The sequence below is a fragment of the Porites lutea genome, chromosome 1 (assembly GCF_958299795.1).
Source record: "Porites lutea chromosome 1, jaPorLute2.1, whole genome shotgun sequence".
Taxonomy (NCBI): domain Eukaryota; kingdom Metazoa; phylum Cnidaria; class Anthozoa; order Scleractinia; family Poritidae; genus Porites; species Porites lutea.
Genome location: NC_133201.1, coordinates 31,134,672 through 31,161,942, shown reverse-complemented (window position 1 = coordinate 31,161,942; position 27,271 = coordinate 31,134,672). Strand labels below are relative to the sequence as shown.

Below are 27,271 nucleotides of genomic sequence, written 5' to 3'. Positions count from 1 at the left end.
TCCCCACTTGGTACCCCATTTCAAGATGTTACATTCATAATTTCAAATGACATCCCATCATAAAAACAGGTGAACTTTCAATATCCCATTTTCGATACTAGTTATTTTACTCCTGATATTACTGCTGATATTGTAAAACTTCCATGTTCTCGCAATATAATGAAAAATTAAAATTGATTTTAGAAAACAAGATCTCAACCAGGCTCTTAATTTTAATCAAAATACAAACACCTCCTAGGCAAATTATGCTTAAGAAATACTTAATTTGTATTTTCTCTGATCACTTTGCTTTTTCGAGACCTTTTTTTGGCTTCCTAAGCTTGCATCATTTGAATAAGAAAATTTTTGTAGTGACTGTTAACTCAAAAAGTTGTTACCTAAAGGTAGTTCTAAGATGCTTCTAAAAATGGGCATAATACAATACCTAAAAGTGTTTCATGATTTTTTTTAGTTTGAACACCTAGTTGACCTTACTTGGGTCTTGGATTCAGTGGCTCAAGTTTGTTTATCACTCTTTTGCAGATTCTTGCAACACATGCCTGAAATGCCTTATTTTGCTTCTTTTCATCTTCACTTTCAAACCTTCCCACTGGTATGGCTGATTTCTCTGTCCACTGATATCTCTCAGAATCAAACATTTCAACTCCTAATGCTCTCATGGAAGCACCCCTCTGGGTGATTCTGGTCCCACCCAGTACATACAACTGTCCTGCAAAACACACCATGCTAGCATTGTATCGAGGTACCTTGAGGCTCGGCATCAGTTGCCACTCATTTGTAGGAGGGTTGTATACCTCACAGGAAGTGAGTCCTTTATAATTAGAACTGCTTTGTCCTCCGGCTATGTAAATCTTGTCATTCATAGCAGCACCAAAAGCGTTGAATCTTTCCTCATTTACAGCTGCAAGTTTCTTCCAATTGTTCTGCCCAGAGTCAAATCTCACTGTTATGTTACTCTCGCTTCCACTTATTACATACAGGAATTGCTGATCATTTACAACACAAGGCCACTGCTGTAAACTACGTAAGGATTTCATTTCATCCCAATCATTGGTTTCTGTATTGTGTTTGTAGATTTCTATAACGTCTCGTGTGAAGCAAAAAGAGATTGCATATAACTCTCCATTTAACACTGTGACAGTGTCACTACCACTACTCAAAAAGAATATTTTTGTAGCTGCTTGAATTGTTCCCAATGCATTGTTATCTTCGTAGTACTCCACTACCTCACTCTTACCCACCTTGTGTACCTTTGAATCAAAAATATAAACTTTACTTTTGTGTTGGACAAGACAGGGATTGTCATGCTCAAACAGTGTGTCCACAAGCTTATACCAATCATCTTCCAATGGAAAGTAGCATAATGCCTTTTTTCCTCCACAAATAAATATTCCAGCAGTGTGTTTTTCCTGGCATTTTCTTGGCTGCTGAGAAGATTCCCCATCTGTGGTACTCAGCACTGATTTCATAGCATTTATCACAAAATTTGAGCAAAATTCAGGGTTTTCAGTAATCAGCTCCTCATTAACCAGTTCATTAAGTAGAAAGTCATGAGACACAAATGGCAGGTGAACCTGATGCAATAATTCCGGAAAAAGTTTTTCTCTCTCACTCTTGTTGTGAGACACCCACATCACAATTCCCTTGAAAATGTCTTCCTCGGCATTTACAATGACGTCATCACTAGACACCCACTCCAAAACTTGCTTCACATCCAGATTCAGAAAATCTCCTGTTTCCATGACAACACTGAAATCTGAGTTGATCACTTCACAGCATTTTGCCTTCAACTCCACACACTCATACTTGTCGGCAAAATAATAATTGAAAACACAGTTCTGTGTTGTCACTCTTTCCTCTAAAAAATCGCTCACCATTGTTTTTAGGCCTGGCAAAAGAAGATAATTGGCCGATGCAAGTAAATTGTGGGCCCTTTCCTCAATGATCGTCACATTTCCTGTGTACAGGTACTTTAGCGCATCTTCCATGACAGATTCAGTGGCCTCCTCAAGATCTACTTTGATCAGCTGTTCGTTTCTTTCTTTCATGTCGCTTGTTAGAAGTGCCAGAAAGAACGGGCTGGCTGCTGCTAAAACAGCTCTGTGAGCTTTGAACTCTTTGTCCTTTACAGCGATCGTCACGTCACAAAAGCTATCGTTGTTTCTCAGGATGTCCAGACGCTCGACAAGTTCTCGAAGATGTTCCAAAGGATCTGCAGACATCGGTTCAGCAAGACACTCCATTTTGCAGAATGATCGTGAAAGTCCCTAACCATTACACTTTGCGAGGATAACCTCCTCCCTTCCTCGTCCCCAGGGCCCAGGTAGAGAAAATTGTTATGTCCATGTGGGCGGGGGATCGGGACTCCCTTACTACTTCAGCGTAACGCGAAGTTAAGGATTCGCACAGCTCAGGAATGTTCCAAAATTGCATTCTGATGACCCGAAGTTGCTTCCGAATGTCCCACATTTGCTTCGGAAATAGTTCGAGTTATCTTCGAGTTCTTTGATTTATTATTTCAGAGGAAAGAAATAATTATGACAAAGTATTACTTCTCAAGAAGAAACAAAGAATAAATAATTTTTATTTATTTTATTTTATTTTATTTTATTAGCTTCGCCTGTTACTGAACAAAGAATAACAAAAAAATGTTTAATAGGCAGGGTTGCCGCGACAGCGGTGAGCCAATTACAGTGGTCCCAGAGCTTAAAAGATATGTAAGAAACAGTAAAACGACGGACACGTTACGTGAAACGTTACATGACGGATAGATTTTTTTTTCCAGGATCATGGGTTCTCTGGGTCGTAGTGACGTTGTAAGGCATCCACGTAGTACTTGTACATGATGAGTGTAGCTAAATGTCGTGGGTCGTGGGTGGTGGGTAGAGGTCGTGGGTCGTGGGTGTGGGTGTGGGTAAATGTCGTGGGTAAAAAAAGTCTAGAAAAAAAAAGAGATGAAGTAAAGTAATTGAAAAAAAGAAACAAAGAGAAAAAAAAATATTTGTGAAACGAAAACCTCCAACTCCTTGATTGTCTTTTTCGTGTTTGCTTTTTCTTCGTCCTCCCACTTCCCGTGGGACTTTGCTCCCCTTTCACAACAACACTGTATAAAAGACGTTTTGCCGATGAAGATTTATCCATACCAGAGCTATCGCCGCGAAATATACGAAACAGACGTAAATTATACTGCAATTTGCAGAAAGTATGGGACAGCTCTGACTCGCTGAATGGAGATAGCTGCTCGCTATTTATCGAGGGTGGTAAAGAGGGGGTCTAGATCGTCTCCTGGGTCCCTCAATGTAGGCGCGCCTTCTCTTCCCTCTTTCTTTGAAAATTCAGGTTGTTCTACTCTTTCAACTGGTGAAAACTCTAGCCGTTCTCCCCGGTGGACAGCAGTCTGATACATGTTCAGACGAAGACTACCAGCCTTATACTTAGTGGTTTCTTGTCGGACGGCGCGTTGTATAACGCACTTACCGTGTGTGTTTGCCCAGTTTCTCATCAGATCTTGGTCGGCTGAACTCATGACAGGCAGGTTTTGTTGCGTTATCCTTGGAAAATCTTGAAGGTGAATTTGTGTCGAGGGTACAGGATAATACGATGTTGAGTGTGTGAAGTAAAAAGCGGACCACTGCGTTATTCTTTTTGCTGATTCCTGGGCTGTAGTCCCAAAATCCCTGGCGTGGTGCAACTGCATACATGTTGGATGTTTGAATTGGGAAACTGCGTTGAAGGTTCTCAACTTTGACGGTGAGGAGAGCTTCAGGGTTAACTGTAAGTTCTGGACTTCTGTAACCTTGCCAGTCCCTGATTTATCATGCTAACAGACCTGATTGTCTTGCTTGCATGAGTTCCTTCAGGTCCATTGGTCTCCTTGCTGTTGCCCAGTAATGTCTGCACTGATTGAACAGTGCCTTAGAGGTACCCAGAAAAGGATTTCATCATCTCTCCAGGTTGTCGAAAATAACAAAGACATAATGAAAATCACGGTTCACGGCGAATTAAACATTTATTTCTCGTTTCAAGGAAAATAATTTTTCAAAATCACGCTTCACGGCTACTATGGAAATTACGAATCACGAGGAAAAAATTAGCCATTTCACATTTCACGGGGAAAAAAAAGGGCCGATCACGAGTCACGAAATTACCCTTTACCACCCTCTTTATCTATATTCGATCTAGAATTCCGATGATCAGTGGAGACTTTTTAACAGTGGAATGCGATCACCGTGAGAAAGGGGAGGGAAAAAGGACAATTTTTAGGTATTTCATATTTTTGAATAGAAGTTTTAGGTCTCAATTACCTTACGAAGGAATCACCTTCATTTCCAATCTTTCAAGTTACTGTCGAGACTGTATGTAAATTTTATTGCCGTGTACAAAATCTTTGCTGTAACGATTCGGAATATCACTCCTTAAACTGAAAGGACGTTTCAGTCATGAATGTTGACATCTTTGATCATGAGAAAAAGCAGTTTAGCCTCCAGTTTTTCTATAGCCTGCTTCAGGTTTACATATATATAGTGCACAGTTTCTTTTATTTTTCACCTAGGTGTCTTTTTAGTGTCCGTTTGTACTAGAGGATTCGCTTATTTGCTTTGCTGACCACGGGGAAGGGGAATAGGGCTGGTATGTACGCGGAGATTTTCGTTTCATGAATTTTACAACTTTTTGCTATTTAGTTTTTTAATTTTAATCTTTTTTGGGGGGAGACTTTTTTTTTACCCACGACATTTACCCACTCCCACACCCACGACCTCTACCCGCTACCCACGATCCACGACATTTAGCTGCACTCGTAAACATACAGTTTACGTTCGTACTTATTGTGAGTAGTCATGCCTAACAGTCAGTCTTCACAAAGCAGCTGTTTTGCAGGTTAATAAAATGTACTTTGCCAGTAAAATGGCCAATTGATTATAGTTATAGTTATACATTGTGGTTTATTTTGATTTTTTACAATCAGCACTTATGCCATGTATGCTTTACTCTGTCTCTTCAGAACTATCGTGATGAGGTAGCTGCTAAAGTGTGTAATGAAACTTGTTTCGTTTTTAGAAGGGAACAAGGCCATGAACTGCCTCTAAACAAAAACTTTGTTCCCGATTTACTACCAGAAATTCAACGAGCAAAAATGCGGTGTGTAATTATTTCCCATCTGTTGTGTAACCACCATAAATGCTACCTTCACTGCACCACTGCCACTGGACATTATAGAACAACAGATAGGAACAGGTATGAAACGACAGTAGCTTTTCCTTCATCCCTCATGCAACAACCTCGTGACTTCAAGAAATAATTTCTATTATACATCAAGGAAATGCCAAGAGAATGGACAGGTCTACCAGTCGGTGAGCGTGCATTCAGGGAGAATTCTATAAAAGATTTCTAATTGGGTGGGATAGTCGAGGTTGCCGGCCCTTGTAATTAAGTTAACACATACGCACTTGGCATTTCCGATTGATTTCCAGTCCAGATGTCATATACAGCCTTGGCCAAATGGAAATTTACAGGAAGGTGTTTTGGTACCCTGGTCCCAGAGGTTTTTCTTGATTTTTCTTCGCGAAAGAGATCAACAGCAAGCCGCAAAGCGGCGACAACGAGTCGCAAAAGCGACGAGGAGAGAGAGAAAAACCTCTGGTTACCTTGGCCTCGAATCTCACTTTCATGCAGACGACAGCTGTCAAACGCGTCAAATTGCTAATAAAAGGAGTGACCAATGGCACCTTAGCAAACACGTGCTTATCAGCCGCTATTTTTTTAAGTGGGGGTAGACCTGGGGAAATTATGTTATGAACAAACCATCTCCACTTGGGTGGTAAAGAGTGATTTGTTAATCGGGGTCAAGCTAAAGCATGTGTTAACGATGGGCGACAAGAGTCCAGGAATAAGAAGACCACTTTATAAAGAAACCGACATTGTTCCAAACGACTGCTGCAGAATTTATGTAAAAGTAAGTGGCCGATCTAAAATCAATTTTTTTGGGTATAATAACAAGGGTTTTTCACAAACATTGTAATCTGTTCTGTTGGCAGTGTGCCAGCGGGAAGTTGTAAAGTTTGCAAGAGTCTATCAATCGCGCTTATTGCATTGTTTACTTCTGCGGGGCGCGACGTTCGCGTCGATTCGCGGGCATTCCCTTCAAAATTGTACCATGGCTCGCATTTGGTTTTGGCGGCTCCATTTCCTTTTTTTGTGGAACAACGACGCTAGGAAGAGTCATACAGCACAACAAACCCTTAATGTTCGGAATGTACTTTCAGAGGTTTTTGTTGACCCAGTAGCCCTATTCGGCTAACTCAATGCTGTACCCAATTCAAGCCCTTAGGGAATAAAACGTTTTGTTTCAGGAATTTCCATATCATTTAAATGTGAATGCCATATTATAATGCAAATGCAATACACAAAGAATCTTATCCCCGGGAGATTTGAATTGGGTACAACATTGAGTTAGCCGAATAGGTCTATCCCAAAAATAACGTTGGTTAGATCTATTTGGGCGTCGCAGTAGCCTTCGTAGCTGGCGGTATTGTGTAGTAGTCGAGTGAGATTTGGCGGCGGAGCCGTCACGAGCGGCGAAGCCGCGAGAAATACCGCCTGCCAGAGAACCATGATTTTTCGAATGCCGCCCACTTTTGTCACGTTAGCTGATCCCAATTAAATCAGCCAATCAAAGAGAAATTAGTTTAGAAATAAGCGTTGACAGGCTAAACACGACTCCTAAGCTCGTGACAATGTGAAACGTGACCTTGTGAGTTTGCTTGAACAGAGGTTTTTTTTTATTTTCTCGGCTCTCGCTCGAAGGTTACTAGCACTACACAGTGCATGTATCATTCTAAACTTTGACTGAGTAAATCTTTTTTTGCAACACTAGGCTTAACATTAAAAGGCCATGAAGCTGGTTTGTTACATGCATACTGAGTAACCATTTCCGGTGGTTTATTCTTCTGTAGGTGTTCCTGATAGGATTTGATCTCAGATGCAGTTGTAAAGTGTTTTAATTTTCTTTGACCTTTGTTTCTTACGGCTAAATTAAGACAATTCCAGCGCTGTGAAGTTTAAAGACGCCATTTCGGCAATTTGGTCATCATTTATGCTCTTTCTAAAGCGGAAATCACAATCACTTTACATGTACGTCTTCTCCAGTTTGCCATCTGCTCCCTAAATTGGGAAATATACGCGAAGGCTCATCTAACATGATTGAGATATGTATGGCCCTCGACCAATCCGTTTCCCCGCACACTGGTGTGCGGACCATTCAAAATACCGGGGTTTTCTGGCAGGCGGTATTTCAACCGCCTCGTCCCTACTCCTTTTTTTGGAACACGGCTCCGCCGCCAAAACTTTAATCTCGCACCCACACAATACCGCCAGCTACGCAGGCTAGCGTCGCAGGAAAATCAAGCTGCACCGAAAATGATACGTACTTGTACAAAGTTGTATGTTTTTTTTCCTACAAGGAAACTTTCATTCCGTATTCGGAGATTTTTTATTTTGCTGCCTTAAACAAATTAGTTTATTTAATGGAATGACAGTATTGTAACAGAAAATATACTTTCCATGTCCGGTTGATAAAATGGTGAACACATCCTTTCGACTCAACGCAGCGAACAAATCTTTCTTTTGTTGTTCAGTGAGACTCAGGAAAGCGCTCGTTAAGTACCGAGGTCAAAATTTCTTCGAATATTCTTTCAGGAACAACATCCATGTCAAAATCTCGAAATATGGCGTGCCTTTACGTGCTTTGGTCCCGTGCAAATGTTATTGCGAGTGCAGCATACAAAAAATTTTCTTCCCTAGTAGAGAGAGGCAAAATGAGGTGAAAATCCTCAACGTCCCCTCGGTAGTTACAATTAAACGAGCCAATCAAATTGGTTTGCGTGTTTGAAAAACTATCAACCAATCAACGCCCGAGGGTCAGATCCTGACCCTGTCGTCTGCATGAAAGTTAACCTGAGATCAGGCGTTATTTTTTTTGCTTCGTTGCTTCCTTGGCTCGAGAGGGAAAAAAAACAGATTACAGAGATAGAGGGAGAGGGCATGATCGCAGGCTACATGAAAGTGAGATTCGAGGCCAAGGTAACCAGAGGTTTTTCTCTCTCTCCTCGTCGCTTTCGCGACTTGTTGTCGCCGCTTTGCGGCTTCCTCTTGATCTCTTTTGCGAAGAAAAATCAAGAAAAACCTCTGGGACCGGGGTAGTGTTTTGGCTTCGATGAAGTGTTCTGCGGAAGGGGAATGGGGTCGGGGGTGGGGGAGGTTGGATGAACAGATTCAAAGTTCAACATTGGAAATAAGAACAACTAGAGTGAACATTGACTTAACCTTGCACGTAGCCGCATTAACATTGTTTTATGCCTAAAAGACACCTTTGCTGCAATTAAATGCACCCTATAGTGGTTTATTAGTAAGCCTAGTTAATTCCTAATAAATTTTCCCACTTCTTAACTTTTCTCTCAGCAATTTTCTAAAGCAAATGTTATTGCAATAAGATGTAAACATCAGAGAAGTAAAGCAAGCTATGCGAGATATCAGTCAGGCATATAACAGTCACAATGCACAATTTTTATCAGTATCATACCTGTAGGGCTTTTTGAAAGGTCTGTGATGTAATTTTGCTCTATTGCAGTAGTCCGTATCGACAAATCCAAAAGTAGAGCATTTTTTATAAAGAGTGCAAACTCAGAAAAGTTTTTCCCTCATAAATATCACCCATGTAAGGGAATCCAGATAATATTTGCTTGTGGTATACAGAATCCAGGGCTTTGGAATGCCGAATACAGCAGGGGCACCCAACGGCAATTTTCGGGAAAATATCCGTTCGGAAGACGATTTGAGATCTAGAATTTTCGGAGCATTTGTTGTAAAATTTCTTGCTTGCCTGCCTCTCCTAGGATTTTCGAACATCTACAAAATGGTATAATTACCCATTTTAAACGGATTTTGACCCTAAAAAAGGCCACCTAGAATTTTCGGGAACCTTTTCCTGGCTGAAATTTTCGACAAGGTAAGTTTTTATCCCTATAATTTTCGGATCACTAGACTTTCAGCTAGGAAATCCGAACAGATGAAAAGTTTTTAGGGGATAAAGATATGCCTATATCTACCGTTTGAATACTAAAATACGTTCAACAATGCTATGTTAAGTGGTTTTGAACTATATCCTCGTTGGGTGCCCCTGATACAGCTCAAGGAATCCAGGCGGGGGGCACTAACGATTGGAATCCGGAATACAAGTTCCCCTGACAAAGACTGGAATCTAGAATCCAAGACTGTCTTGGGTTTCCTTACATTGGGCAAATAAATGGCAGTAATTAGAAGTCAAGTCCAAGCCAATTAAATCAGGACCTTTGTGTTGACCAAAGCTGTGTTGTATTTTAGCAATATTTTATGTGATGACCTCAGTCTTACTGTCATTGAAAGTTTACAATACTTGTAATATACATATTTAATCAGCAATCCAATTACCTGGAGTCATTCATCAAATTGTAAAAATGATTGATACATATAATTTGTGAAACATCAGTCTAGCCCATGGATAAGAATGTTTGTGGATTAAAAAACATTAAGCTGTTATTACACATGTATAATGTGGTTGTTTACCTTCATTGATTGAAGGACAAAATTGAATGTTTATTAACTGGAATTTCCAGATGAGGGGCTCTAACTATCAACCACTCAGGGAAGTGCAAAGATGTGTTCTGGAAAAACACAAACAACCCTCTACCCTGTAGTGCAGGCATATTTTGTACTTTTTTTGGGGGGGGGGGGGGAGGGGAGGGTGGGGCAAAAGCTGCTTGTTTATGTTAATGTTATTGTAGCCGCCATCTTTGATTTTATGACAGAGGAAGATTGGGAGAGCAACCCTTAGAGTAGGTGCTAGGGTGAGAGGAGGAGAGGGGGAAGGGAGGGAAAAAAATACTCTCAACTCTCCCTCCTCTCCCCATCCTACTTCCTCTGACTCGCCCCATTTCATCCTCCCTTTTGGAGTTCAACATGGCAATTTCACGAGAAAAACATTTGTGCGCCCAAAGAAAACACTTGCTTTGGAGGCTAACAGCCTTCACAACAATAAGATTTTCCCTGGAATGTAGCAATGGTGTTTAAATCCTCAAGTGCTATAATGCTATGTTCGACAAAAAGTCCTCTTTGTCCTCTGGTAGTTCATGAACAAAAACGCTCCTGTCCTGCTTGTTAGGGTTGAATTTATCCCTCACACTTATTTCCAGTTTTTTATCATCCTCACTCATTTCTTCACCCTTTTTCATAGCATAGAAAAAGTAATGAAAGGAGTCACCAAAAGTCTGCATAGAAATTGACCAACCATAGCATGACTTGGCCAGGAAAGGCTTCCTGAAATGGGGCTGTGAAAATGTCACTGAAATAAAGCGTCCTCCATATCTTAAAAATTGGGAAATCTGTTAAAAGGAATAAAGAAAAGTGGCTGATAAAAATAACACTGTATGACTATAATCAACACCTGAGAAAAATGTACTTCTTTCAGCGTACACCTCCCTGAAAATTGCAGTTTAAATTTTCATACTGTTGTGGGCTCAAAATAACAGCTGGAGAAGGGACAATGTCTGGCCAAGATGACCATTTGTATCATCCGTATCACGGAAGAAAGAACAGATAAAAATTGCAGTAGCGATTACGTCAAATACCCGACCCACAAAATATCTTATTCAATCCCCCAGTCCCACAGCCATGGTCCATTATGCTAGGCCCGCAGTGGCACAGTTCAGTAGTCAATGAATACTAAAATGTAAGTGAGTAAAACGCTTCTGCAGTGCCGCACTCCCACAGTCCCTGAGAAGTTAATATTAAGAGGGTATACAACTAGTGCTTCCCCAGTCTACATTCCTGCAGTCAATGTCAAGTAACTAGTGTGCTTATAGGACAAGGTATACTAGTGCCCCTGCAGTTCCCCACTCCCGCAGGCGATGTCAGAATTTTTTTTTGCAAATCAGACAACTGGGGACTGCGGGAACAGATTTGTTAAAATTAGATATTGAGTGAGTCGGGTATTCTACCCATCCAGACTAATAATTAGTCTTAATAATTATTCTTATTGGGATTTTCAAAAAAATCGGATTTTAAAAGTTAATTTAAACGTTTCCTCTTCCACTCCTCCGTTACTCCAATGACAAATTATCCTTCCTTTCGTGTCAAGTTTTTCTAGTCCAGTCCAATACAAAATTAAATTTAAGCTTAAATTTTCAAAAGCTGTTCAGGATTTATAACTTCTCACCTGAGACAAAACACAATCCATAGTATTCCTGGTGCCTTCCGATGGATTCCAAACATCCTTTTCCTCCACCAGAAGAGCATCAAGTGTTGCCTTCTCAACAACAACATCAAATGAACATGGAGCAAAGGACATGTTTGTGATGTCCATTATAATCCACTCCATGTCAACCAAGCCTTGGCATTTCCTCTTCATATTATTTATAACTATTGACGAAAAGTCGATATTGACAATATTCCTATATCCATCATTATACATATCTTCAGTGAGCATACTGTTACCACATCCTAACATCAATATGCGATCGCTTTTTCCCACGTGCTTGCATAGCAAATCTTTAAAATCACCATAGCTTTTGCACCACTCAAATGTTTCTTCTTTTGAAAAACGCGTGTCCCAGTACTCTTTTAGCTTGTAGCTTGTATTTTCCTTTGGTAAATCCATCATATTAAAAGCGTAAAGGATTAAAGGATTCAAATAAAGTTTTTGAACAAAACTTTCCGACTGGCCGCCATTTTTAATTTCTGCCTTTTCGGGAATTACCGCTGGCTACGCCAACTGCTCACTTCGAACACAAAAACAACGCCGAAAGGCGTCCACTGGGCTCAAATAGAAATACGTTTCTTCGCAAACCCTCGCGACACTAAGGTCGTTTACCATTTACAAGCAGTTTCCAGAAAATCTGGTTGGGGAGTAAATGTAACATGTAACATGAATTCTAAGATAAATTCGCAATTAGAACTCTTAGATTAACTCAAATTATTTGGAAAGAGAATTTGAGTTCAATGTGTTATTACTTAATACTGAAGCTCTTCGGAACGGTTTTTACGTCTGCTTATTTTGATTTTCATCAGACTTTTCAGGTGCCGTTTTCGTTCTACCCAGGTTACTCTTTCCGCTTTCCCCTTAACAAACCATCAGGCACGTAATGATCAGATCAATCACTGTCGATTATATTTTACTGTTTATTGATTAATTCAACGCTCATGCAGGCAAATAACAATACTCTAGACTACTTAGGCGGGGCTTTGATAACGTGCGCCTTTACTGGCGGACCTAGCTCTTTTCGCTTCATTTTGCTTCAAAACCACTGGAATTAACCTGTTGACAAGGAAATACTATTGGAGACAAAGATGGGTAACAAAATAACTTCTATACCGCAATCTGCGTTTGACCAAGTAAGGTAAAGATATAATAGCGCTTCAAAGGACAGCAAGTCTCTAAATTGTGGTGGCCATGGCCAATTCATCATCTATACTAGGTTCATAATGTTACAGACACACCATCCTCTGTTTCTGTTGTTGAAAACGTTTGACCGGTCTCAAACTCTGAGCAACAAGAAGCAACAACATGCAACAACTACCCAACTCTTGAGGAAAAAAAGAGTTGCATGATATGGAACCTGACGACGGTCGACCATCGCTCCAAAGATGTATTGTTGCTCAGTCGGAGTAATAGTTGCATTGTATAATGGGTGTACTTGGACTCAGTGAAAACAGGAATAGAGAAGATCGAAACGAGGGACTTCAGAACTGTCGAGATGTGCTAGAACGTGTTTTTTTTTAGATACTGGACCCTGAATGCGGACGCCGTAGGGAACAACATTTCCGGGAAGGTATAACCTAAAAATAGCCCAAATTGTAAATACGATGTTGCCCTAATCAGCGGGAGTTGGAAGCTCCTACATAATAGGCTCCTGGCCGGTTGATGTAATAACAATGAATTCATATTGTACGATGTGAAGAATTATGCAGATCTCAGAGGATGTTATCCACCACGATCGGCACAATTCTTTACATCCTACTCAGCCTCATTCAATAATTGTTAGGAGGCTGAAAATAAACAGCCAAGCTGTCGCGCCTGGAAAAGAGGTTGATCGATGGCATATTTTTCTGAAAACGAGGCTGCTTGGACAACATACCATAGAATCGCGTCTAACAAATATGGTAAGCGCCAGTTGGTTATGAAGAATTAGCCGAGGAATTGGATCCATTAAGAAAAGGGGAAATATTTTGAGTGAATAATAATTTGGATAATAACATGGTTGACAAATTACTTGTTAATTTAGGAGCGAAATTTAAGCTTTAATTTATGATTTCATGTGAAATTACAAACTGAAATTGCTATCAACGTTCCGTATGTCTCAGTGCCAAGATGGCGTCAAGGTTTTAAAATGTTATGAATGAAGATGCCAAGGCATTAAAACACACGAAAAAGAACGTCAAGAAAGATTGTAACAGGTATTCTGAAGAAAATTTCAGAAAACTGGGAATTTAAGCCAAGAATTATACCCTAAACGTTTCAGTGTGTGTCGAGTTCTCGATACGATAAACCAATCAAAATCAAAAGTCATCTATGATAAAAGGTAAACTTGCGAAATTAGGGAATAATTTAAATTGCCTTTTGTCAAAATTCTACTAATAATTTTATTTTTAAATTCTTTTTCCTTATTCTTAGTGTAAGCACCCATCCTCCTTCTCCCCTTTAACACAAGAGGTGTACAATGGTCAAAAACAGCTGATTAAAACTGTATATTTATTGGTAAATTTAACACTGATAAATTATACTGACAGCAGCACTTAATAATGAGGACTTTGGTAAGCAGCCAGGGCCTAGGCACCTACTTCTCTTCAGTTTTATTCTGTGAAAACCTCTGGAATCAACCTGCACATAAGAAAAAAACAATTATGGACAATGTTGTGTAGACAGTACTTGTATATAAAATCCAAGCCTGCTCGCCATTAGAGTTCCAGTAGCTCAGTGGTTAGAGCGTCCGAACTAGTACCGGGAGGGTCGGGAGTTCGATTCTCACCTAGAGCCCGGAAAATTTTTGAAAAAAGCCTGGTGTACCTGTATTTGTAATTTCCGACACTGCTCGCCATTAGAGTAGCAGTTGCTCAGTGGGTAGAGCGTCCGAACTAGAACTCGAATGGTCATGAGTTAAACTATTTATCCCAATTCGTTGTGACTAGGGCTAGTCCTTCAAAACTTCTCATTCGAGTCTCTTTTCAGGGCAAATCCATCGTTTAAGATAATTTTCTAAGATGACTATACGAGTGTTCGAGAGGATCATATGAATACTTCTCGTACAATGCAAAGCGATCCTACAGACTAAGGTTGCATTTAAAGTCGCGTAATTTTTGCGTGCATGAATAAAATAGAACAGATGTATGAGACGCCGCGAGTAGAGTTAAAAGTTGCGCGAGGTTCAAATGTAACGTTTACAAGACCTTCCATACATTTCTCCTATATTATTATTCCACTATTATGTCATTTTACCATATAAGTTCAACATAACTCGCAAAATCAAGGCCGTAATACGCTGCAGCGTCCTGGTTTAACCGATTTACACAGGGCGAATACCAACGGATTCAAAGGAGTAACTACGGCTGAACTGGACGAACCGGCGGACGAACCTAATTTTGACTTGTTTGGGTCTTTTGGACTTGACTTTTTTAGCAACCAATAACTGACCTCTCATTCAATGGTTTGGCATATAATACGAGCGAACATTTTCCTCATTGTTAACGTCATTCTCACAGACGGAATCAGGATGTTTCTGGATACTCTTACTAAAAAATGAAGCCAATTGCAAAATAACAATTTTTTTGGTAGTGGAGTAATAAACCTCTTATTCGATGGCTTAGCATATAATACGAGCCGACATTTTGCTTATTACTCGTATTAGTATAGGTAATAGCATGATTAGTGGTGATATTTGGCATAAATACCACTAGTGATATTTCAAAATTGTTATACGTAATTTCACGAGCCGTTAGGCGAGTGAAATTTGAGACAACTTTGAAATATCACGAGTGGTATTTATGCCAAATATCACGTACAAATCATGCTATTATTTGTTTATACTACTACCCGCAAAAGGTTTGTAATTTTCACATGTAGGTATTTCAAATTAAGCTGAAATACTACTGCTCTAAGCCAATCAGATTGCAGTAATTTCTCATGTAGTAGTATAATACGCTAAACCATCGAATAAGGTGTATTTATTTACGTGCGTAATATTTACATGCGTACGCTCGTAAAAATCACGCGACAGAGGAAATCCCGCCCTAAGAGAATCGAAACTGCTTGAATAGAACGGAAATATTTTGTTTAGGCCGGGTGTCAATATAATCGTCGGCCTTCTATTGAAGTTTCTAATACTGCCTCAAAAAGCCAAGGCGATTCTTTTAATATGGCAAACTAGGCTCTAACATTTACCTTTGACTCCTAGAGAAACAGACATGTCATTCTTCAAGCATAAATGGGGGGAATTCTGGCAGAAAAAAGGCGGAACAAACGGTGACATTAAAAACTGGTAGAAGTTGTTCTTGATGGTGTCCTGGACGTTTGGCGCATCTCCATCAAAGTAGAAAAATGGCAGGTTGAAGAGCTTTATCTGGGAAGGATTCACACCAACTGCAACAAGGTTTTAGAAAAAGGCAAAGGTAAGGAAAAATCTCCATGAATAGAACGTTATCATTTATATTAGCGATTAATAAGCGGGTTGCATCGGGGATTGGTAATTGCGCATTGCGAACCGATTGTTTGGCAGTCATTCAAGCAAATCATTGCAAACCGTTGCAGTGATCGTTCCGTATACCGAAATGCCCAATTACTAAAGACCACGTCAAAGAAACCTTTATTGAATTACGTATAAGAGGAGATGTATGAAAGGTAGGGAGCTTATGGTTATATTCACACTATACCATAGCTTTTTCGCCGGTACGAAATCCATATACCGCCATGGTTAGGGCGTCTGTTTACACCTGGGCGGATAAAGGTTGGGCGGTGAAACGAGCGCTCTGCTCTCATGTAATGTGTTTTGCGGAGTAGGACTGGTACAGGTGCTCTTTCCGCGATTCTGGTGCGCTTGAAGGATGGTGATTTCGGCGCGATTTCTGTAACTGATCGAAGCTGCAAAGCGCCGATCTCTAAAGTGAAGAATATCATATCGGATAGGTGTTGCCGGATAATTTTTCGTGTCGGTACGAAAAGCTATCTGAGTATAGATGGTTTTCACTGTAACGTCATCAAATTATAAAGTCAAAATAGCGAGGTTTTACGAATTCTTATTTACACTAGGTTGAAGATAAACAAAAAGTAAATCTTTGTACAAGCTTCCATTTCCGTAGCATGTTTCATTTCGAAAATACAGCAATTTGAACTTCCGAGTTTTCACAGTGCGTGACACCAAAATAGCAATGCTGTCTCGTTGAAAAAAGTCTCTCCTCTTGATTTTCAGCAGTATAGCCACTTCAAATATTACAGGATATGTTTATGCGTACGTATGCTAGTCCTTGAGTGAAAAGAACGAGCTTTTACAGAAAAAGTGAACTCCAAATGTTTTTGTTGATTTCCGGCGGCCATATTGGCGCACCAATATGGCGTCTCCATACAAAGCTCTACAAAGGTGCGTGAAACGTTTCGGCAAATAACTCAGAAAGTGTGGGCCACAAAGACTTGAGACTTGGAAAAATTGTTTATATATTAGTCTTTTATAACATTTCATTTTCTTGGCTTCTTCCACTGGACGGTTTCCAATTTAATATTTTGTTGCGTCGTAGCGAAAACGATCTATAGTCTGAACATAACCTAAGGTCCGAGGACGGCGGCGAAGGCGTCATATAAAAAGCGCTGTCTCGTTATTTCAATCTTCATATCGTGGTTATTCTAACTCACTTACTTTGTTGAATGTAGGCGTACTGCCCTGGAGCTGAATTCATACGAACAAAATGAAAGTTCACAAGAAAAAAAAAATGCGTCCTCGCGCGCGTCCTCCATAGAAGGTAAAACCAGGCATTTTTACATCGTAGTCGTGCAGCGACGGCAAAAAAATGCACAAAATTAAAAAGCGTAATGCACGTGCAGAGTTGTTGTTTCGCTTTTAAACCTGTTGCCTTATTGACGTTCTCGTTGCCGTCGCCGTCGTCGCATGTTAACGTCCCAATCTGATTTATTGTTTTAGAGAACGGTAACCTTGTAGTTTGACCCATTTATACGGGCAAACCGATGTGGTTCACCATTTGGGTAAATCCCAGTGTAAGCAAAAGTCAGGACTGATATATTTCGTCCCGGAATGGGTGTTTACCATTTGCAAAAATCACTTCAATCTGCCAAAAACAGCCCCGAAAGGCTGATACTGGTATCAAAGATGGCATCAAAGGAATGGATAATGAATTTCTCTTTGGAGCATTGTGAAAAGGAACACTTGACTACCTTTTAAGAAATTCTGAAACGACCCGAAAGTCGTTTTAATTTACATTCCAATCGGATTTTCTGGAAACTTTTTGTAAGTGGTAAACAACTGATATTCTTAAGTCAACTGGTTATTTTAGATTACATCCGGTTTTCTACTTACATTGTATACAGTGTATTATGTAACTTTGGTGAACAAGTAGAAGTGTTTTATACACATTATTAAAAATTGGCGACAATACTACTTTTCTTTAATAGTTATGTTAATTAGTCCTTTTTGCTTCGATTGCATCTACAGCATTCAAAACTTTTATTTACCTTTAAACAAGGGTTCAATCATATGGAGAAAATAAAAACAAAATTTAACGCCATTTTAGAATAAGGTGAATAAGTTTAATTTTGTTAAATTTTCGTAATTTTTTTAGGGTTTAAAATCAGAGTGTCTTGACAAGTTATGAAACTAACCAGACGTATTATGCACTGTTTTACTGTTGAGCATAAATGACAGTGGCGGGTCCAGACCGTCAGATAAGGGGAGTGGGGGGGGGGGGGGGGGGCGGTCATCCAGACCCTGAGATAAGGGGGGACGGCCCGTTTGGTCTAAAAATAAGGGGGGCGGGCCCCTTCCCTGCATCCTCCACTGCATATGCAGCTGACCAAAACGGGACATTCTGATTGGCTTTATAAATAGCCTGGTAAATAATAAATGGGCTTTAAAGGCTCTTTGCTATCTTTTTAAAAAGCCATGCAAGAAGTGTCTTCACATGAATTTAACTCCAAAAATAATGGTCCAATTTTGTTATTTAAGACTATATTCAGCATTTGAACCTTTTCCTGTCGTCTGTTGTAACAGACGGTAAGGATGGGCATAAATTGAAACTTAAAAAACCTTGACCTAAAAATCACCAAAACTTTGGTTTGTGTTCCCTCATGAAGTTCGTTTCATATCGTCTCCATAACTCTAAAGGAGTATTTTTTGTATGGTTGAACGGTACCAAGCAATGACCTCACCGCGAAATTGGCCTAATATTTAACAATTATTCTTTGAAATCGAGGTGAACAGTGGCAAAATATTTACCGAGCCATGAAGTGGCGAGGTAAATATTCCTAAAGCCACTATTCACCGAGATTGAAAAGAATAATTGTTTTAGTATATACACACGAAGTGATCTCAACAAAATCAGAGAGGAAACCATTAAAAAGTACGATTTGATTGACAGATCAGGTCAGCTAGATACGCGACAGTTTAAAAATAGATCTTTGTAGAATTTTAAAACGTGGCAATTCACAAGCTAATCACTTCGCAAACAACAGCGTATTGACTTCAATGGAACCGCTAAAAGTTTGAATTGTTTCCTTACCTGAGAAAAAAAGAAGAGCTTTGTTGTTTTCTGTTGACTCGCCAAGTTTATAGCCGAAAAAGGTTTGTTTCGCATGAAGTGCTGACAAAAATGGCGATTCGGTTCCTCGAGGTAAGACGTCGTCTTCATGTAGCATTCTTTCTCGTGTTTACTTGAAACGTAGAATTTCTGCAAACATTTGCTTTCAAATTTGTTTGTCATAAATAAACTTCGTTGTAGGGCCAAATTGTTCTTGTTAGGAAACGCTGAGTTCACAAAACGGCCTCTTCTAGGCGAATAAACGGGAGTTGTAAACAATCCATCGACCACAAAACTCAACAACAGTAAGTGAAAAAATGCCGTTTTGAATCCTTGGAAGTCTTTTTTTGGCTGAAAAAAAGTCAACCCTAGGATTTTGTCGACTTTTAAAAGATCTTTCTCTAAGAAAATGGGGAAAAAAGGAGCTCACACATTATCAACTCGCTAGGAGGTGAAAATTGTTGAATAGTCCGAGATAGCGAACCAATCAGATTGCTTAAATCACCAAGATCACTGAGTGTGTATATACTAAAACAACACTATCCTCCTGACATTGTCCCTTTATTTAATGGAAAAACAAACAAATATATAACGGACATTTAGAGACTTACCAGCACAGTTTGGCCCGGGAGTACCTGTTTTAAAATGATAAAACGCAAAAAACTGCCACACTCCACTCGAACAGAAATACAGTAACGGTGGATTAGATTCAAAATCGGTACCAGTTCGACACATGACTGCGCAAGGTGTACCTTTCGTTGCACACACCAGGGCACCGTTACGAGGAGGAGTAAAAGGAGTACACTGTTTTTCATCTGTAAAGGCAAGAGGCACAACAAAACTTCTATCCCTCTGAACCTTTAACACTATGGTTTGCAAAAAAATGGATTTCAGGTACATATACGAATAATTGTATAAACTTATGCCCTGGTCACTGATGTTGAAACAACTGACCTGGCTTAATTATTTTGCCCTTTTACATTAAGAAAATCGTAGAAAAATTCTTTCAGATTCTTTGGAAATGTTGCAGTCTACAATAATAAGGACTCGTCAATTTCATCATTTCTGAACAATATTGGTATTTAAAAGAATAAATTCTGCAGGTTTCAAAGTCTCAGATTTTCGTCTCGTAGCTTTCGACCGTATTGCACAATCTTCATTAGCAATAAAAGCTCAGTGTTGTCTCGTGAATTAATCACGAGACAACAAATGATTAAAATATCGCAGGAATTTCTTAGCCCCCATCTCTGTTTAGGGCTGGGCGCTACCGTCTGATATCGATGACCTCCTTAATTTTTCTTTTACTGTCCACCGTCTCTTGGTCAAGAAACTTGACCCCCCATCCCCTCCTGTCCTCCTCCCCTCATGTTTGGCTTTGGACTGATGTTCCAACACTGCAGATGTTGTTTGGTTTGGTGTTCGCCCAGTCTATCTCCCAGAGCCCAAGCTGCCTGCCCTATGCTGATGAAGACTGTGCGATACAGTCGAAAGCTACAAGACTAAAATCTGAGACTTTGAGACTAGAGTTTATTTTTTCAAGCTTGATTACCATAAAAGAACGAGCATTCATTGAATTAATATGGGCATACCTTGTTCTTTTTGTTTGTTTCCATTATAATACCTCTCATAATGCAATTAATTGTTTCATTATTATGAATACTCAAGGGACTGCAGGCCTGGGTCAAAGGTGTGTTCGGAGCATATGATTGCTAGCAATATTTCTCGCTCGGATACCCAGAACAATTTTTTCCCCAAAAGTAAATCTTGAGGTATTCTTATGCTTTAATATTTAATTGTGGTCGCTTGGCATGTCATGCGATCTAAAATTTATAATGAAGGAAATTAGCGAGTTGGTGGCGAATGTACTTTGTTGGGGTAAATAAATTGGCTTTTCTAATAGAGGATATACATAGACGAAGCCTAACAAAACACGTCATGTTAACATACATTTTTCAAAATTATCCCTCTGTTGAAATAGGGGGAAGCTTGCACAGACCGAAGCAAGAAATGACCACACCGGTTAAAAGCTTTCAATCAAGTATTTGTAATTGATGAAATGTTTTTCAATTGATAGTAACTTACTTTTCAATGTTATTTTGAAAGTGCAGTTTTTGTTCACGTTGTTAGATCCATCCGATGCGGTATATACAACGTCATAGACACCAGGAACAGCAAAGCTAGCTCCACTTTGTCTGTTTGAATCAACAGCGACAATTTGGCCCGAATTGTCGGAGAACACTGGCTCCACCCAGCTCACTGCGGTATGAATGTTTCCCTCTTCACGCATAATGTCCCCCGGGCATTGGCTAAACGTTGGTGGTTCAGTATCTATGGTGAAATACAATTGCAAAACAAATTATAACAGAACAGTAAGGGTCTCGAATAGGCTTTTTGGGACCCGCGATTTCCCTCAGTTTGAAACTCGGGATTCGGCATTTGAAAGTAAAATCGGGGCGGGATTCGGGATTGAAAGTATACACAGGGGGTAGGATGACAAAAATAACTCTCGGGATTACGGGATTGAAGAACCCTATGGGGACCCGCAGAAATGACTTTTTAACTGGGCTGCCTGTGGTGCAGCCCAGTTTATAAAATAAGTTCCATTTTTTTCTCGGAGGGGTATTTCTGGGAAGTCGTAGTGGGGGTGCACCGTCCGGCTCTCCTAATCTTTACACTATTTCAGAGCAATATCTATAAAGTTAAGGTAAGAGAGTGCCCCCCTCCCTCCCCGAGGATTTATGTCGTGAAAACGGACAACTCACAACTCTATGATGGCTTGACATGAAGTACTTACCCATGTTAAGCGAAGGCAGCCATTAAATGAAGATGTATTTGAGGCTAGCGTACTGCGCTTTTTTATCTTCTCCTTCAAAAGATTCTACGATGAGTACCTTTTGGGGCTTTTCTTCACTATTTCTTGAAGTTGAAACCTTTGATGATTTTTTCCCTTCCAAAACGTGATCGCAAGTCTCTTTGTGTTTGTGGCTAGAGTGAGTGTGTGACCGACACATTCACCGCCGTACACAAAGAAGGAATCGACGATTTTCACGAACACCTTAACAGACAGAACGCGGACATACAGTTCACCAAGGAGATCGAAGAAAATGTTAAGATACCTTTTCTAGACTGCTTGGTCACTCGCGACAACAACAAACTAAAAACGACTATTTACAGGAAACCGACACATACCGACCGATTATTAGACCAGTCTTCGCACACCCCGACCTCTCACAAGGCTACTACTATCCGGACTCTGACGAGACGAGCGCAACTAGTTTACGACTCACCCGACAGCCTACAAGACGATACTGATTATCGTAACAAAGATTTTAGCCGAGTACAATTACAACACGGACTTTGTTAGACGGAACACTCACAGTAACACTGATTCCAACACTCAGACCAACTCTGGCCCTGTTACGACAGCGACTATACCGTACATCAGAAGCACCTCTGAAACTATTGCACGTATATTACAACCTTACAATATACGTGTTGCACACAAACCGATAACAACTTTACGGCGACTGCTTACTAATGTCAAGGACGAAGACAAACCGGAGGACAGACAGGGAGCAGTATACAAGATCAAATGCTGCGACTGCCAGGCTTCTTACATTGCTGAAACCGGCTGAAACCTAAGCACGCGACTGACCGAACACAAACAAGCGACGAGAAATGGTGACGTAGACATTCACATTGCTGAGCACCATTTAAAGACGAAACAGCAAATTGACTGGGACTCTGCGACATGTAGAAGGTATTCTACAGACTACTATCGTCTTACTTTAGAAAGCTGGTTTACTAACTTAGAACAAACGCCACTGAATCGTAGCCAACAGTTACCAGCGCCGTACAAACGACTTATTGACGAGATCAAGCAAAACTAACTACGAAAGAACTACTGGAGAACTGACAATTTGACTAACAATAGACGACTGTTTAACTGTGACAATAGACGGATCAAAATGCACCAATTACTGATTACGAGTCTTCATAGGCAATAACATCACGGCTTAACTGACAGACGACCAGTGACATCGCGACGTAATTGACCAATCAGATCAATAACCAGAGTATAATACCATCAACTGACGTGATACAACTCACTTTGACTCTGAAGATCTGGAAGATGACTACCGCACAGGTTGTCGAAACGTCAGTCGCTGTCAACAACAACAGTCCTATTCAGGACTACGTTCACCTGGACGATCAAACTCAACCTACTTTTGAAATGACTCCTAGGTTCAAACCTTTCACAGAAGATATAAAATTGCTAAGGTTTAATATTGATAACGAATCCGAACCTATACCTTTTTCCAAGATGGTGGCAAATTTAGTTTTCTTTTGTGTTCTTATAAGACCATTTTACATTGTGTGCTTAGTTGCCAAGGCCTTTAAATAGAAGCGAGGCTGGGCCCGGTTCCACGATGGTCAGAAATGGGTGTTTTTCTTCCCACATGGCTCAGTAGAGACACATAGATGATTATGAAATATTCCGAATGAGACGAAACTTGGCAGGAACATAGTAAAAGAAAGTCCACATGTATTGATGGTAGGTTTATACTTTTGATTGACAGCATGACGTCATAAGTGACGTTGAAACATGGCGCTAAATTTGGAATTAATTATTTGACGTAAATAACTTCATAAATAAAATCTATAAAAAAAACAGAGCTTTCTGGTGAAAACCCCACTTAAATCCGTTAAATTGTTGCAAAGTTAGAGCTAATTAAAGAAATTCAAATTTCCCGCCAAATGTATGGAATTAACCATATATGGTCAAACTTTAGGGGTATTTAAACTCCAGCTTATTAAACGAAACAGTAAGGAAACTAAGCGAACCATGCATGAAAGCAAATTTGTAGTTTTTTAAATTTGGGACATGGGGTGTCAGGTTGCATGTTGACGTCATATTTACGTGTTGATGACGTCACAAGTGACAATACCTATAGAGTCCCAAATTCAAAAAACTACAAATTTTCTCCATTGTGTTATCCGATATTTTTCTTTTAACTTCCATTTATTGTCTTGAACTGGAAACCTCCCTAAAGTTTAACCATAAAAGGTAAGAAAACAATTAAATTCTTTAAATTCCTTCTTTTATTGTCAGTCACAAAATAGCTTGTAACTCTGTCCCGTTTTAATGGATTTTAACGGGGTTTTCACTGGAAAGCTTCACTCTGATCACAGAACACCTCCATGTGGTTTTTCTGACGATTTTCTTCATTCTAAATTTTGGCACCAAATTTGGAAACTATTTGTGACGTCACAATGTCAATCAAGACTGTCAAACTGCCACCAAAAAATGTAGAATCTCTCGAGCAACAATCCTGCCAAGTTTCATGCCATTTGGGAAATTCTTCACGTCTCTGTGACCTATGTTGGAGGAAAAACAGCTATTTCTGACCATCGTGTTCCTGGAACGATGGTTAAGTTTAAGCCAGGATTACGCCAAATATTATTATGCAAGGTTTTCTAGTCTCAGAACATGTAACTCGAGCTTAAAAATACTGTTCAGCCTTTACTCGGAGATTTAGTAATGAAACCACAAAATGTGACTCACAAGGCAGTACATATATAGGCAGGCAAATACCAAACTCATAAGATCTTAAAAGATCTTATGACGATGATTACTTATTGATTTGATTGTGGACATTGTGTTAAAAAAAAAAAAGAAAAAAAAACTAAGACCTAGAAGCCAGGTTATCACAGTAACCTGGCTTTGGCTTAAATGAAATTTTAAAAAAATTGAGTTTGATAGATTGTCAGCAGAGAGAAACAAAACCAAAAGTTTTCATATATCCCAGGCTTCATTCGCATTTGGAATTCAAGATTTTTCCTTCATAGCCCACGTTCGATGTTTTAAAATCCTAACATGACTCCGAGGCTTTCTTTGTTTTGGTTTTCTTTATGTTCAAGTCTCTTCTGGGAATGGCGAGACAATAGAGTCGTGAAAAATTTGCAATTTTGACCCTAAAGCCTCGGAGTCGTGTTAGAATTTTTCTATATCAAACCTGGTCTATTTAATACTTAATATTGTACCCTGAAGTAAATATAATATAGGTATCTTTATATAAAAATACTAACCTCTAATGTCCACGCGAAAACTGCAAGATGCAACATTGCCGGCGCTATCATTAGCAGTAACAACAACTGTAGTCACACCAATAGGAAATTCTTGTGAAGGTTGATGACTTGAGGTCACATTGATCTTTGCATTGGGATTTACAATAACAGAGTTGTCTGTCACATGGATTTTCCATGACACCTTTCCAGTCGCCTTCCCTTTGATTGTTTCTGCTCTTAAGACAGCTGAAGGACACGTCAATGTTGGGGGCCGACGATCTATAGATTAAAAATACAGTCAAACCCGGCCAGTTAATACGGAAACTGAGGTGGCCATAGGAAGTGTCCGTATAAACAGGGTGTCCACGCTTAACTGATGACGGAATACTGTTTTGAATTTACCGATATGAAGTGTTATGAAGATCGAATCCGACCAACTTCGTTGATTAAATTTGCCTCGTTTCTAGGCGTCAAAGAGGTTTGGTAAAAAAAGCGACTGCGAGCGATCAAGGTGTTAATCGCGCAATGGATCATGGCAAAGTTAAGCGCTGTCGCAAACGACGCTGTGAGGGGATCATCCATTGCGTGGGACCAAAATCGCTCCTAACGCTCTCGATTACGAATTCGCTAGGTCGCGCCTGGTTTTTATTATATTTTATTATATGTTATATGCTTCTGATTTTATGTATTCTAGTAGACTATTTTACAAATATTTGCCGATCTGATCATGATGTTAACAAAAACTTTAAACAAAATGAATGTGTGAAAAAAAGCCTACTTCCCATGGCATCGAGGAACGCCAGCATCCCATGCACCATTGAGCTGACACCTTAAAACTCTAGAGACTACGGGTACAGTAACTTCAGTAAAATAGCCGTCAGGACAGTCAAAACGGCAGAATGAGTAAAACCTCATTGGCTGTGTGACACATTCACGCGGAGACACAGTGGCATACTGGACAGTGGGAAGTTTAGGGCAGCGAGTTTCTGAGAAAGAAAACAAATAAAACATTCAAGACAATTTGCATGTAACTCGATTATTCGAAGGGGATTATTGAGCTTAAATCATTGTTTTAACCCTCGGACGTCAAGAGGGGGGGGGGGGGAGGGGTGGATGCCACCCCCCCCATAAGGTTTTTCTGAGCTTTTTCCCAGAGGATAAAACATCAGCAGCTGACGTTTTCAGTAGCTGTTCGTTCATCCCTCGCGCAGATTTTGAGACAGGTTTAGTGATGGTCAGTTGCTACGGTTACCAGTAGCAGGTGGTCAAGCCAATTTTGGGTGAAAATATGTGTTTTTTCAACTTCTTTCAACAATAAAAGTAAATCTTGTAGGTAAAATCATGCAAAGTGCTTATTTATGTGTTATTTTTCATGTAAAGCACAAAAAATTACCATTTCTCGCGGTTTAAACCGGATTTATAATTCTTGATAAAATCCAAGATGGTGGCCAAGATGGCGACCAATGTTGGTGACGTCACAGGCCTCCAACAGCGCCATCACCCATAAAATATACCTCATCTTGGTAAGAAGATCAAAGGCTTTCCACTAAAGGTAAAATCGTTTCAAAATACTGCAACATATCAAGAACCCCGGGGACCCCCCCCTCCCCCTACTGTACCACGATGGGGGTATGAATTTACGTGTACGTCCGAGGGTTAAGGTTTGAGTTACACACATATTTGAGCTAGTTTGAAATTTTTAGGAAGTTACTTTTAAGATTAAAAATTAACACGACATTGCGTTTTATCACATATCCAGCACTGAAAAGTTGATTGAAATTGCGGTTTGTTATAATATACATTTTCCACGAACTTTGAGCCAGGTTTTTAAGTTTTTCAGAAACACTCTCTCTTGTGAATGATATAGCTACCAAACAAAATGTCATTCAAAATTACAGTTAGGGCGCGCCATATTTACAGTACAGTTTTGTTGCTGTTGTTGTTTTAGTTTTTGTTTGATTTTTTTAGCTGGAATCCAAAGCCGCCGCCTTTACTGTTGTTTGGTTTATCAGATATCAAAAAGGTCACGGTGAGTAATCTTATTTGTGTTTAGGCTATTAGTATGAGCTTAGAAAAAAGCATCTCAGCGTTATTAATTGAAAATCTTCCCATCGTCATACACACTTACGACGTAAGTATGAAAACGAGGCCTTAAGGCCACAGAGCAAATAAATTGCTAAAGCGGCAGAGCGCACGCTACCGTGATTACGGTAAAAAAATAGTTCTCACAAATACCGCGCTGCTGCGCTTTGTAATAATCATTCCGGTAATAAGAAAGACTTGACGTTTCACGTATTAATGTTTTAAGCGATTATTTTTAGGTTTCCGGCATTCTATTTGGTGGAAGTTCCAACTGTTTGAATTTTAATGAATTCGTACC

The 27,271-nt window shown here is 39.8% G+C and overlaps 3 protein-coding genes across 3 annotated transcripts; all 3 read right to left on the bottom strand.

The window, feature by feature from the left end:
• Window positions 1–309: 309 nt before the first annotated feature.
• On the bottom strand, window positions 310–2,243 carry LOC140937027 (kelch-like protein 7). Its single transcript, XM_073386554.1, has one exon. The coding sequence runs from the start codon at window positions 2,241–2,243 to the stop codon at window positions 471–473; it is 1,773 nt and encodes a 590-aa protein (XP_073242655.1). The 3' UTR covers window positions 310–470.
• Window positions 2,244–10,006: 7,763 nt separating this feature from the next.
• Window positions 10,007–11,767, bottom strand: LOC140937017 (EEF1A lysine methyltransferase 4-like). Its single transcript, XM_073386542.1, has 2 exons — window positions 11,249–11,767; window positions 10,007–10,415 (listed from the first exon to the last, which is right to left on the bottom strand). The coding sequence occupies exons 1-2, from the start codon at window positions 11,690–11,692 to the stop codon at window positions 10,116–10,118; spliced, it is 744 nt and encodes a 247-aa protein (XP_073242643.1). The 5' UTR covers window positions 11,693–11,767; the 3' UTR covers window positions 10,007–10,115.
• Window positions 11,768–13,773: 2,006 nt separating this feature from the next.
• Window positions 13,774–25,709, bottom strand: LOC140927906 (sushi, von Willebrand factor type A, EGF and pentraxin domain-containing protein 1-like). Its single transcript, XM_073377613.1, has 6 exons — window positions 25,670–25,709; window positions 24,913–25,170; window positions 20,905–21,150; window positions 19,434–19,637; window positions 15,467–15,664; window positions 13,774–13,909 (listed from the first exon to the last, which is right to left on the bottom strand). The coding sequence occupies exons 1-6, from the start codon at window positions 25,707–25,709 to the stop codon at window positions 13,905–13,907; spliced, it is 951 nt and encodes a 316-aa protein (XP_073233714.1). The 3' UTR covers window positions 13,774–13,904.
• Between the last annotated feature and the right edge of the window lie 1,562 nt (window positions 25,710–27,271).

Bases quoted from the DNA above. Each gene is read 5' to 3' on its own strand.
- LOC140937027 (XM_073386554.1), bottom strand. From the start codon at position 2,243: ATGGAGTGTCTTGCTGAACCGATGTCTGCAGATCCTTTGGAACATCTT.
- LOC140937017 (XM_073386542.1), bottom strand. From the start codon at position 11,692: ATGATGGATTTACCAAAGGAAAATACAAGCTACAAGCTAAAAGAGTAC. The intron at 10,416-11,248 runs GTGAGAAGTTAT...TCCTTTTAACAG, and splicing joins TGGATTGTGTTTTGTCTCAG to ATTTCCCAATTTTTAAGATA.
- LOC140927906 (XM_073377613.1), bottom strand. From the start codon at position 25,709: ATGGTGCATGGGATGCTGGCGTTCCTCGATGCCATGGGAA. The intron at 25,171-25,669 runs GTAGGCTTTTTT...TTTAATCTATAG, and splicing joins GTTCCTCGATGCCATGGGAA to ATCGTCGGCCCCCAACATTG. The intron at 15,665-19,433 runs GTAAGTCTCTAA...ACCTTGTTGCAG, and splicing joins TCCCGGGCCAAACTGTGCTG to TTGGTGTGAATCCTTCCCAG.